General features: G+C 30.5%; 1 protein-coding gene across 1 annotated transcript in view; it reads left to right on the forward strand.

Annotated features, from left to right (window-relative positions):
* Positions 1 to 14,547, forward strand: part of LOC126734145 (XK-related protein 6-like) — a 37,712-nt gene that overhangs the window by 6,808 nt on the left and 16,357 nt on the right. Inside the window, exons 3-6 of the mRNA XM_050437676.1 lie at positions 6,213 to 6,427; positions 6,492 to 6,727; positions 13,003 to 13,261; positions 13,328 to 13,636. Coding sequence (XP_050293633.1) covers positions 6,213 to 6,427; positions 6,492 to 6,727; positions 13,003 to 13,261; positions 13,328 to 13,636 — 1,019 coding nt within the window. The remainder of the gene's footprint in view (positions 1 to 6,212; positions 6,428 to 6,491; positions 6,728 to 13,002; positions 13,262 to 13,327; positions 13,637 to 14,547) is intronic.

Below are 14,547 nucleotides of genomic sequence, written 5' to 3' on the forward strand. Positions count from 1 at the left end.
TCAGCTGATACAAATAACTACCTAGCTCTCTTGATGTCTTACGGATTCTACTCCCTTATAACTGGTCCTACACGGGTCACATTAACATCAAGTACCTGTATTGACCACATTTTCCTTAAAAAAAAATTTTTGGAAAACAAAAATAAACATCTTTCTTTTATTTTGGAAACTGACGTTACCGATCACTATCCTGTGTTGCTTAATTTTGCTAGAGACGAGGTTCGGGCAGGTAATGTTTCCAATAATATAAAAATTAAAACTATAAAAATATTAAACAATGAGAAGGCAAAAGATTTACTTATAAAACAAAATTGGGAAAACACTATCTTAAATATTAATGATGTCGAAATTGCAACCAAAATTTTTTATAATGTTGTCGAACATATTATACAAAGCTGTGAAGAGACAAAAATATTAAAACAAAAAATAATTAAAAAAATAAAACCTTGGATAACTGCTGCTATTATATGTTCAATAAAAAATAGGGACAAAATGAAAAGAAAATTGAATAAAAATTATAGTTTGGAAAAAGAACAACAATATAAAACATACAGAAACTCATTGGGTAAAATAATAAATAAATGTAAAAATGACTATTACAAAACAAAAATTGAGGAATCTAAGAATAATATGAGCAAAATGTATAAGGTTATAAATGAGGTTACAAATCAAATTACTACTAAAGGAAATGACATAATAAAAATAAAAAATAATAACAAAGAATTTTCAAATAACAAAGACATGGCAAACTTTTGTAATCAGTATTTTATAAACGTAGGAGTAAATATGCAAAACCAAATAAAAAAACCAAAAAAACAATTCAAAATTAATCATAACAGTGTATCTTCAATGTTTCTAAAACCAACTAATAGGAATGAAATAATTAAACATATTTTTTCGTTAAAAAACAATTCAGCGCCTGGGATAGATACTATTAGCTCAAAATTTATAAAAAAATTTCATATTTACCTTATTGAACCATTGGTTCACATTATCAACCTAATATTTAAAACAGGAACAGTACCTACTCAATTTAAAGTATCAATAATCACTCCAATATATAAATCAGGTGATAAATGTGAAATAGGTAACTATCGTCCTATAAGTGTGATCAATAATTTTTCCAAGCTCTTCGAGAAATGTTTGAAAGATAGACTTATTGACTATTTACAAAAAAATAACATATTAACACAAAATCAGTTTGGTTTCATTGGGGGGCTCAGCGCATCCGATGCTGTCTGCGAATTAACAAAGCGAGTGAATCAGGCTTTTGATGGTGATAGAAAGTGTTTGGCAGTGTTTCTGGACCTAGCAAGGGCCTTTGACACTGTACCGCATGAGCTTTTGCTAGATACTTTAAGATCTTATGGTATTAGAGGTCCAGTGTCAGGGGTCTTTGAAAGTTACTTGGGGGACAGAAAACAGTCTTTAAAAATAAATAATGAGATTAGTGAACCATCTTATATAAAAATTGGAATTCCACAAGGAACAGTTATTGGACCTATACTCTTTATAACTTATATTAACGCTCTTACCAATCTTAAAATTCATGACGGGTCACTGATATCATATGCAGATGACACGGTTGCGGTGTTTCACGGAATTTCTTGGGGAGACACAAAAAAAAACTGCAGAACTTGGTCTAGCAACAGTCAAGAACTGGCTGGATTCTTTTAAATTAAGTCTCAATAGTCAAAAAACAAACTATATTGCATTTTCTATAACAGCTGCTAATCGCCCCAGCTTTCAACAAATTAAACTTGAATTAATTGATATCAAGGAAGTTTCATTTACTAAATATCTGGGTATCATTGTGGATAAACATTTAAAATGGGACCAACACATTCTAAAATTAACACAAAACATCCGTAAACTTATTTATCGATTTCATATTTTGAGAAATATCTTAAATGAAAAACTACTAATTTTAATTTATAAATCCTTGGTTGAGTCATTGTTAAGGTATGGGGTGATTGTCTGGGGAGGTCTATACAAGAATTGTTTAAAACAACTTAATGTAGTACAAAACTTTATTTTAAAAGTTATATACAAAAAACAAAAAAGATTTCCTACACAACAATTATATTCTGAAGAAATTTTTAATATACGCTCAATTTACATATTGTCAACATGCATTTATACACATAAATCAGAAAAAATCAAGAATTATGTTAGTCATTCCTACACAACCCGAAATAATATAAACAGACACCTAAAAATACCAAACATAAAAAAAACTATAGGGCAACGATTTTTAGGATACTTGTCCCCGAAATTTTATAACATCTTACCAAACAGCTTAAAAAATATAAATAATATTAAAAACTTTAGTAAGGTCTGTAGAAAATTTATTTATTCAAATATAGATAAATTTAATTTTTTTAAATAGTTTTGGGAAGGGAAATTTTATTGGAGAATTTTTGTTTAGTTGTAGATTATGGTTAGTTATATTTTATATTATTACTAAAATTTTGTGATTTCTCAGCATACACAAACAGATGTTACAACATCTAGGTGTATGTTAAAAACAATGACTGTTAACTATTATTATTGAATATAATTAAGTTAAAAATTGTTATAATATAACCAAAATGATTAATAAATTTGAATTTGAATTTGAATTTGAAAGGAAAGGAAATTTGAAAGTATGTGACTAATTGAGTGGATTTTCAATATTTCAAATATGTCCCCCGCATGCATAAAATAATCAAGATTAAATAAAATCTTGAGTACTTTACTCTGCAAAATTTCAACTCACTGAAAATTGTACTTACAACAGGTTCCCCACACTGGAATTAGGTACCGCAAGTTTGAAAGAAAGTAAGCATTATATATTTTATATTTAGCTGCGTTACTTAAGAAGTGCTTACATTTATAAAATGCTCCTGTAAAGGGAATTATCTTACTTTTTAAGTAGTCAATATGAGCGTTCCAATTAAGATTCTCATCCAGTGTAAGTCCCAAATATTTTATATTATTTACATTTTCTAAAGTCGCACCATTTAGACATATTCTAACTTGATTTATTGTCTTATTTTTCTGTTTAAATAGGATATATTTGGTTTTGTCCAAATTTATTTTAAGATTATTTTGTAGTAACCATTGACTATATTTAGTTAGATCATCATTTACCCTATTAACCAATCTATCACAATCATTATTCGAATACAATAATACAGTATCGTCAGCAAATGTATAATATTGGGCGTCTAACCCTGCTACCCGTAAACTCAGAACATACAGTGAGTACAGTAATGGTCCCAACACTGACCCCTGAGGGACACCACAGTTAAATGTTAAGATATTACTTTCTTTATTATTTACATGTACATATTGTCTTCTATTAAGTAAGTATGACCCAATCAAGGACAGTGCAGTGCTTTAACTCTGTCAACACAGGATGTTTATGAGGTTATTACTTCCTCTAAGAATAAGCTCTGCTCTGGACCAGATGGGATTCCGGCATTCTTCCTAAAGAAATGTGTTCGTGTTCTTACGAAACCAATACTGTTCATTTTTAACAAATCTCTAGGTACTGGTTCTTATCCCACTCTCTGGAAGAGAAGTTTTCTAAAACCCATTTTTAAATCTGGTAGTAGAAATGAAATTTCCAATTATCGGGCTGTGTGTAACCAATCTGAGTTGCCAAAGCTGCTTGACTGCCTGGTCAGTCATAGGATTGCCTAGTTTTAAACCTTTATTTAATCCTGAGCAATTTGGATTTATAAAAGGCAGATCTACTGATGCTAATTTGGTGCTGTATGTCAACTACCTCTACCGCTGCTTGGAGAAGGGACTTCAGGTTGACTCAATATATTTCCAAGGCTTTTGATCGAGTTAACCATGGGATACTCTTGCAGAAGCTTAGGGCTTTAGGTATTCTGGGGCCTCTTCTTTAGTGGATCTCGGGATTCATCAGAGGTAGAACCCAGATTGTTAATCTTGGAGGTACATGTTCCTCTAAAATTTTGGTACCATCTGGGGTGCCACAGGGCTCTCACTCGGGCCCTGTTTTGTTTTGCCTCTTTTTGGTTGATTTAGTTTGGAAACTTGAAAATTGTTGTGTGCTAATGTTTGCTGATAATGTGAAGCTATTTAGGCTTATCACATCCCTTTCTGATGCTGTGCTACTGCAAAAAGACCTCAATTTATTCTTTGATTGGTGCCACTTGAATAGAATGTCCCTTAATATCAATAAGTGCCATAAGATTACTTTTTCTAAGCAAAGAAACCCTATTGCTTTTCTTTATAAAATAAATAATGTAGCAATTGGTTTCAAAACAGGGGTTTCTGACTTAGGAATATTTATTGACTCCAGGTTGTCTTTTAAAAGTCACATCAATCAGGTGACTGGTAGGGCAATGAAAATGCTGGGTTTTATCCAACGGTCTACAACTGATTTGTCTTTGTTTACTTTTAGATTACTATATTGCTCTCTTGTTAGGCCCATCTTGGAGTATGGCTCAATTGTGTGGTCCCCGTCATATAACTGCTACATTGAGCAGATTAAAAAAACTCAAAATAAATTTTTAAGGGTGGCGGCTTTTAGATGTGGTTACAGGAGACAGGAGTATTACTATCAGTGGGTCAGGGATAACCTGAACTTACCCACATTGGAGTCACGAAGAACTTTACTCGACTTATGTTTTATGCATAAGGTTTTAAATGCTACTATAGATTGTCCCGAGTTATTGTTTCTTTTTAAACTTAGGGTGCCTTCCAGATTGAATAGACAATCAGAAATATTTTCAGTCCCATTTTACCATACCAATTATGGCATTATTGAGCCAATTACACGAATGGCTCGAAGTGCTAATGGTCTGTCAGGACAGATAAACTTTTTTGACTTTAGGATAACATCTTTTAAGGGGCAGTTAAAGAATATTATTTCATAGGGGCTTTAATTAATTAACTCATCTACACCTTACACTGACTTATAGATATATAAATCAGTGTAATGTTTCTGAAATATATATGTTTGTATGGGTATGCTATGTAATACTTTTGTAAATGGATTCCGTTAATAAATAAATAAAAAAATAAATCAATATACTCATTTAAGATTATATGTAAAAATCATTGTCAAGAAATAGCTGTTGTTTAACATACATCCAATTTAAATTACCAGGAACATATCCAATCATATTGCATCTTAGAAACAGTTTCATATCCCTATTAAAAGGAAGCTGTGAAGAATTGATATACTTTTTGAACATTAAATAAAGTATGCTCACCCAGTAATCAAAGTGTGGTTGAATTATGATTTTAAATAAAAGCGATTTTTGGCAAAAAGTCTAAGGAACTTAACTGTTCTTGCAAAAAAATTAAGTTTTTTCAAATTTTATTTTTTATAAGTTTAAAATATTATCAATTTTCAAAAACCAAGATATTTAATAAGTTCAACCCACTGAATTTTTTTGTCCATTATTTTCTAAATTAAGTACATGATTTTATATTAACTTTTGTTTTATCCATATTTAGTTTTAATTCATTTATTTTTAAGAAACTGTCGCTAATTTTAAAATAATTTTTTAAAATTTTCCCTTTAAGTTCCTTTCGTGTTTTTCCACCTATAAGATATTAAACTGCCATTGGCAAATTGGTTAAAAAAGTTTTTTTCTCAATAAAATTCATGTCTTTTATGTAAGTTGTAAACAAAAAAGTGTCCAAAATTCTTCAGTGGGAAATGTCAAAGCTATTTTGTTCTTGTGTTGAATCAGTATTTCCTAATCTTGTATATTGTAACCTTTCTCCTTTAAGGTATTTAATAAACCAGTGAAATGTCTATCAGTCATATGATATAAATTAAATTTTTTTAATAATAACAATGCCTATTTCACAGTTGATTGTTTCAAATGCCCTTTGAAAATCAATAAATATTGCAATAACAATGTTTCCATCATATGCTTGTTTTCTCCATTTGGTTATTGTTACTTGTAGGGCAATTTCCCAGGAGTGACCTTTTCTAATTCATGTTTGATTTTCTAAAAATCAGTTATTGATTGAAAACTGCTTTTTTCAAAAATTTTTCCAAACATGGTAGAGTATTTATTGATCTAAACTTGGACGTATGGTTAAACTTGAGATAAGTTAACTTTTTATGTCTGTCCAAAAATTTACAATTTTATAAACTCAAAGTTGTACTTAGTATAGGATAATATAATTAAAGTACAGTCTAAACAAATTTTGATTTGCCTATAATAACTTTTTAGGTATTTATCAAAAAAACCTAGGATTTTACTACAAGCGATAGTCCTAGGACTACACGTATGTCAGTTGGGAATCTTGTGGAGATATGCTCGTCTTTTGGTACCTGTGGACATATCAAGTGTTAAAAAGGAAGTGAGAGATTTGTGTATATTACGTCTGGTGCATGGTTTCCTTCAAGCAGCTCCAATGTTGCTTTTGCAGTTGAGTTTACTAACTGGTAAGAGTAAGCGAAAATATCAGTTATCAAAGGATTAAATGAAAATGAAAAAGTGTAATTTTAGATTCAAACAATAGTCTTGGAGTGCCGAGGGATTTGGTGACAGTATCGGCTGCCCTGTCCTTATTTTCAGTGTGCTGGTCTCTGGCCAGTTTCAGCAAACACGTGCAGAGCGTCGATCGTTTGGTTTTGACGTGGCTCGGGGTCGTTTCGCAGCTGTTTTGGCGCACGGGCACCATCACCTCCAGGGCCATAGCGTTGTCTGCGTACGCCGCCACTTACCATTCTTGGATATTTTTGGTAAGTTTTTCTATATATTAATACTAATTAATATATATTAATGACTACAATATAATGTTCAAAACATAGATCAAGATCGAGTATGCCCAATTCGGTAATTTTTAAGGTCTATATCGAGGTAGTATGTCATATCCAAGTTTGTGTGATTTTATTTGCTTTCTTTTCAATTTTACATGGATTTGCTAAAGATTATGTTTAAAAGAAAGGCATATTTATATATCATAGTATGTTACATATTATGATTTAATATATTATTAAACGTTTCTCTGTCCGTCCGCTGTATCCAGTCTTTCTGCCATGGTGCGTTAGGCTTAGTAATGCGAGATTCTCGGACAGGCGCATGCCTATCAAAAAGGGTTAAAATAAAGTTATTAAACATAGATATCTTCATATTAATGTCATTTTCGTAAAAAATATTATCCCACGGCAAATTGTGCATGTCTGCATTGAAATTGTATACATTAAAATTTTAAAAACAACGGTACCTAACAATTTTTTGACTGCAATTTATTTTTGCTAAATTTAATTCACAATATATAATTTTATGGTCGGATACGGCATCAGCCGATAACACACCCTTATTAGAAACCAACAGCACATTAGAAACAAATATGACATCTAAAAGAGTACTTACATTTGCCGTTACTCGTGTGGGCTCTTCAATTACTTGATGTAGGTTGTAGTTTTCAAAAAGTGTAGTAAGTGGATTTTGAAGACTCAATAAATTAATATTAAAGTCCCCTAAACAAAAAGTTTCTTCTACAGCAGGATAAAGACATGAAAATATATTATCAAAGTCAGCGGTTAATGCACTAAAATTTAGCGTTGGTGGCTTGTAAAAAACACAAAAGCCATAATACTTATTTCCCAACCTAATCTTAAAAACAAGGTATTCAAGTTTAGGATTAATATTAAAATCAAAAGTCAATATATCAACTTGATATGTACATTTAACAAAAGCAGCCACACCTCCCCCCCTGCCGACCCTATCTTTTCTAAACATTTGGTAACCCGGAATCTTAAATGCGTCAGAACCATCCCCCTCAGACAGCCAAGTTTCAGACAACAAAAATATCTCAAAATTATTTGCTTCTATCATATCACGTAATTCAGCAAAACCCGTAAAGATAGTTCTTACGTTTAAGTGGCCAACTTTGAATTTACTAGTAGTCATCATCCAGTAACCAATTTGATTCTTATTAACAATAATATATGTATGTATAATTATAGGAAAAATGCGGAAAAATTTAATGTTATGCAAGCTCGAAAATATATCAGTGTTTCCCTATACAGGTATATATAGATAATAAATAGCTTAGCCTAAAAACAAAACAATAGAAAACAAAATAGAAAAAACAGCGCTTCCACACAATGCCCCGGGATTACTTTGTAAAAAATAATAATTATTCATATAGAACCAAAACCAAGCAAAAAAATTTTGTAATTATGATTAAGTTATTGGTTAAAAAGTATTTTCTTACCGAAAATCGAAATTGCATGAGTATTGATAACAATAACAAAACGTATTAAATTACTGTCCATTATTAAGCTAAGCAGACTTTATTTTAATTAAGTCACTTTCACTAGGTATATCGCTGACCAATAGTTTTTTCATTTCCTGGAACTACAGCGCTTTGATTTTGAGCTCGAGTAGCATATGAATGATTCACATGTTCAACTGTGATTTTCCTTTTATGAAGATTTAAAAGTAACTTTTGAACATATAATTGTTTTAAGTCAAATATACCAGCAAGATTGTATAGCTGATCAGATGGAAACAGTTTGTCTTTATCATAGATTATTTTTAAAATCCATTTTTGAACAACTTCAATGGAGGACATATGGCAATTTCTTAATCCACCCCATCCGCTGAGTCCATAATTTAAATGTGATTGTACCAGAGCAAAGTACAATGTTTTTAAGGCGACTTTTTTTTGCTTATTTGCCGCTTCTCCGACGTCTAATCCGCTCTCGTGATTGGTCACTTTTTGCATCTTAGAAAAGTACTTAAAAAAAAAACCTCACATCAGAATGAGTTGAAAATTAATCAAAGTGTTTCTTATTCGATTCCGCTCAGATCCACTATTTTGTTTGGCGATCCGTTATAATTTACATTTTGTGATTTGCTATTATTGGCTTCCCTCGTCAGCTGTTCAGGTTGGCTTGAATCTTGGTCGGGCGTTCACGTCGTTGCCAATTTTACCGATGGTATTTTATTTACAGTTTATTAAATTTTAAGATAACCAGATCGAATATCACAAAACAAAATAGTGAATCTGTGTGCCGAATTTCAGGCAAATCTGATAAAAAATTCTTTTAAATTGTACTTTTTTCCGATTTCCTTGCTTTATTGATTTTTCGAATAAAACTGTATTTAAAACGTTCAAGCAGTTTTTAAAAAATGGCGCCACATGCAGATCCGAACAAAGTCAGGTTAGTTTGCTTTGTTTTGTTTATTTTGGATCTTATCCAATTGCAATTTCTAAACTTTGCTAAAATGTCAATGTTATTTTATTATAAAACCTATCCAATTGGGCAAAAATTGTGGGTTGCAACACTAATTGTGAATTTTCATGGAAAATATAGATTAACACTTGTTTATTTAGCAAATTTCGAAATTTGTTATTTGTGAGAAACTGGTGCAAGAATCAAAGTATCTGGAGAAAAATACAAAACAAATATGTGTGAACTTTAATGATGTTATTGATAGTGTCTTCTTCATGCCATACCAAGCAAAATTTTGACTTGAGCAAGTTCAGATAGGTTAATCTCTGAGAGTATTATTATGAAAATGTAGTGTAGTATAAGTAAGTGTAAAACATGTGTATGAGTAAATTAATAATAAGCTGTATATTTCTTTAATATCAGTATTACAAGCCTAAGTTGCTTATTCTTCTCAGTAACTTGTTTATTTGTAATTAATTAGGAGGGTTATATAATGTGAAATAATTTTGAAAATTGGTAAATAGACATTATTTATTTAGTACCCTTGTTCTTTTAATCACTACTTAATTTACAATTACATGCCCATTTTTAAAAAGCAAGGGTTCATTACATACATGTATATGTTAGTATTAAACAAAAAAATGTAACTATCAAATTAGTTAGACACATAAATTAGAACTTTTAAATAGCTTAGTTCATATTTTTGATAATCAAATATAATTTTTTTTGAGATTCATATTCCTTTTCTCATTAAGATTAGAAACTAAGCTCGAGTAGCCAAAGAACAAAAACACTATATCAAAAGATAATAAATAGTTATCGGTAAAGCTAGTAATTGCCAAATATTTTTTAAAAATTTAAAAATTTAGTGCCATTACAATTAAGGTACTTTTAATTACACTGTGGACATGCACCTCTATATATTGGCCAATTATTTTCTTTTATAATTAAAATTTTAAAATTAGTTTTACTTTGGTCTTGCCTTGTTTTAACCTTCTGGTTCTCAAAATATACTCTATTAGCATGAAATTAACATTCGAAGCATTATTTTTCAAGCGCATACAGGTACTGCATACCTAGGTACTAATATTTATATAGCTTTTCTATTTTGTTAAAATTCGATGTAAATTACTTTATATTTCTGTTTAAATATTAAATAAATAAATAAATAAATGTTATTTGTCAAAATGTGGTTTTTTCATAATTTTAGTAATAATAGTTTCCCCTTAATTTTTCTTATATTACATTTGAAATACTTGTATAACATATGTGTATGCGCACATTAGTTATTACGACATTAAAAGATATGAAAGGAATAAAGGCAACACTTATTAATACCTACATTGCTTTAGCCAAACAAATGATATTAGGTATGGAGATTTCTTATCTAAATGCCCATTTTTAAACATACATATATTTAATTGTAACAGCTGTATTTTTGGAGTTTAATTATTTTTTTCCAATGATACCCTTATAGGAACAATTCCTTTTTTTTTAATCATTTAAAAATATCTTAAATGGACAGAAGAACACAGAAAGAAAATAATTTAGTCAGTAACAAGGAAATTCCTCTATATTTTCTTATTATTTGTGATACTCTTATAGAGTACCTTTTATGCAATGATGACTTATTTATTTTTAATTTTAATGATTTCTAAAAAGCAGAATGAAGACTTAAAATTCATTGTCAGAAGCTGTTTTTTTAACTCTTTTTTTTGCAACTTTTTTCCTGTTTAAATATTTTAAATCTAATTAATCATATTTCAAAATAATCAAACAAAAATGTAATCATATTTAATTCAGTCAATCATAAACAAAATTAAAACTTTTAATAAAAAATTACCAATAAATAAATGTTTTATTAACTAGGAAGCCAACTTCTATTCTTTATTTGTTTGAAATCAATTTAAGCTTTACAAAAAAGTCTTATATAGAAAAAAAAGTAAAAAAAAATAAATTATAAGAAAAACAATTTTAATTTTTTTGGGAGTAAAACGATGTTTGATTTAAAATAAACCCTGAAAAGATTGAGAATTGATAAAAATATTTCAGTTTTAAATTTCCACAAGTAATTTCTAATTTTTCGTTGTGATTTATGGTTTAATTCCGATTATGAATTTTTCAATGGTAAGGTTTTTATATAAAAAAATCATATATACTTATGATAAATAAATATATATATATATGTCGGAGAGTCATTATTTTTTTTCAGAATTATTTTCTAAAATCTTAAATGTGATACCTTATTTTAAAGGTAATTGAATTCTCTTTTAACGCATGTTTTTTTTAATTGTATGCATTAATTTAAAAAAAAAAGGAAAAAAAGAATAATTAAAAAACGATTTCTCTTTATTAAACGATTCATTGCTTCTTGAAAAGATATTAAAACTCGTTAAGACAATTTCCTTGGAAAAGGTAAATAGCCAATGGCCAAAGCTATATGACAAATTATAATATTGTTTAATTGCATGCAGACCATGTCATAGGTACATTTACAAAAAAAGCAATGGCTTGCAAAAAGACCGCATTGTTTTTTATATGATATGGTATATTTTTTGCAACACGATAAATTTACTAGTTTATTATTAGGTGCTTATTTGTAATATTCGAGAATTTTTTTTTTGTATTACTGTTGAAGCGATCTCAAATTAAATTATGTAGGAGAGGTACCTACGAAGCTAAGCACGATTATCATGTAGGTTAAAAAAAGGGACCATGAAAAAGTGTGACTTTCTTTTAAAAGGCGTAGTATTTTAAAATCTTTTGTTTTAAACCTGGTAGAAAGTAAAAGTAAAGTATTTAAAAAAATTATGAATTTTTCCGTAAATATTCGAAAATTAAATTAAAATCTTTAAATTTTATTTTGATAAGCATCAAATGACGCAACTTTGATATGACCTACCTAACTGAACCTCTAACTTTTGAGTCTTAAAATCACAGCACTATACGAATATTTTCTTCAACATTTTGAAGTAAAATTATCGCAGCGACTCCAATAAAATAACAGCCATTCAAATAAAACTATAACAGGGTTTTGTTATTTTATACTGATAAGTCGGAAAATAAATGAAACTTCGTAGGGTCAAATAATCCCCATGAATAGGTGTGTAATTTATTGTGTGTTTAATTATTTTGTTCTACGGCTTTAAATAATATCAGAAAAAAGCGAATGAAAAAAACATATAAAAAAGAGAAACTTTTTTGGCTCAATTTTGTTAAATAAAAATAGTAAAAAATATATTACTTTTATTAAATAAAATTGTTATCGCTGTTGTACTGATTTCCTGATTTCTGTCACCAAAAATAAGCTTAACATAAGATGAGCAAAGACAAATAAATGTGCTCCTTTTATGAATGGAGAACACCAAAATATTCCTAATTTTAGAAAGTATTCGCAATTTAATCATATCTGTCCTGATTCCACCCTGTATAGAACATATAAACCTTTCACAATTTTTGGGTTCAACAAATCAATATTCAAATATTTTTCTTATTGACTACTAATACAAAAACAAAAATATTTTAATTTTTCAAACAGCTTATAGTCTATTTATACCCTTCAAAACAACACGGTTCTGTACAAACCAAAAATAAAGGCAAATAATGAAATAAATATAGTTCCCAGAATTTTATTTCCATCTGGTCACCCGCCGCCGCCTCCCCTCTTCCCGCAGCTTACAGTGGCGCTACAGCCAACGGTGGACTTTTACGAAACTAACGATTTATAAATAACATGTTACTTGCGTCATGTCACGGAAAATTTTAAAAGTTGGAAGTCTAATATGGCGGCCGACTACGCCCCCTTTTAAGTAATGATGTTTCTTCCATAGGTGTTACTGCTGCATTGGTCCTGCATGTTCCTGTGGCTGTTGAGTCCCCGCAGTCCGTTTCACGGGCAACGCGGTCGAAGATTGTGGACGTGCGCGCTGGTCGCCGCCATTTACGTTTTGGCATATATTAATCTTCAGGGAAAACCGCACGGGCGCACCATGGCCATTTTCTATGTGGTCATGTTACTGGAGAATTGCTTGCTGGTGGGCGCGTGGCTGGGCGCATCTTGGTATGCGCGCCCACAAAATTGGCAATTGGGTTAGATATTACCTGGTTTTTACGCATACGTTTCTCTTTTTTTAATTTTAATTTTTTTTTTTTTAGTGCCCATCCTCAACCTGTCACTCTTCTTTGCCGGGCTGTTCTTTATGTTGCTTTACTATCGTTACTTTCATATAAGACGTTTAATAGAGAAACCGGCTGCCCCTTCGGCGACCTCTGGAGGTGGAGTGTTCAATTGTCGTTTCGTGGGCGGTCCGAATTCCGCCTCGTCGCCGCTTTATCGGAAAAAAAAGAAACCGACGACTTTCGTGCCGCCTCCGCCGCCCTCGACTGACGCCCAGGGGCTCGGGGGACCCGTTTCGGTTCCCTTTTGGCGCATCAGGCCGTTACCGTCCAGTAGCGAAAATGAAGGTTAGATAAATGTTATACAGGGTGTCAATTTGAAAACTTCCCACCCCTATTATCTCGAAACGGGTTAGGTTTTTATAAAATCGCTAGGACACGTCGATTTTATTATCGAGGGGGAACAATTTTTATGCAGAAATCACTTCGCCTTTTTCAACCCCCTACCCCCCAGAACCTCCCTCTTGAAAATCTTAAATGGCAATAGGGGTTGAGTGATTTGACCTCATTTGAAAGAACTTTTTATTCTATATCTACATTTTGGCACCTTATTTTTTAAATTTGAGTGCTGCGTTGCCAGGTTAGGGTTATTTAAACATTGTTAAATTACTTATTATTAAACATTATTCCTGTAAGTGTTTTAAATACGTTGAAGCTATGATTTCTATTGGAACGTGTTTGACCATAAAGCGAACCGGTGCATTTCTCACTGAAAGTGTTTATCAATCCGACAAATTCTTTTGAGTTACTTATTATATTGGGTATTACGTCACTTATAGCAAAAATCAATTTAGAAATTTTTATCTCACACGCTCAACAATTATTGAAAAGAAGAAGAAAATAGACTTATTCACGTATTTAAAAGAAATATGAACTTAAATCTGTAACGATACCGTTCGATATACTTAATTTAATTTAAGTTCAATAAGTTTTAAATACAATAATTTACTTGAGGTATAATAGATTTTTTTATATACCTAGGAGCTGAGGTTCAATCTATTAATCTCTGAGCTCGTTTCTTCTTTTCAATATCCTACCTAACTTTGTTATGAATATTATAATTAAAAAACGATAAAATACAACAAGAAGACCTACTTTTTTTAAAAATGCCTAATTTGAACCAACGTTTCGGTAGTTATATCTACTACCGTTATCAAAGTAATTAAAGTAAAATTAAATTAAATTAAAAATAAAATATA

The sequence above is a fragment of the Anthonomus grandis genome, chromosome 3 (assembly GCF_022605725.1).
Source record: "Anthonomus grandis grandis chromosome 3, icAntGran1.3, whole genome shotgun sequence".
NCBI lineage: Eukaryota > Metazoa > Arthropoda > Insecta > Coleoptera > Curculionidae > Anthonomus > Anthonomus grandis.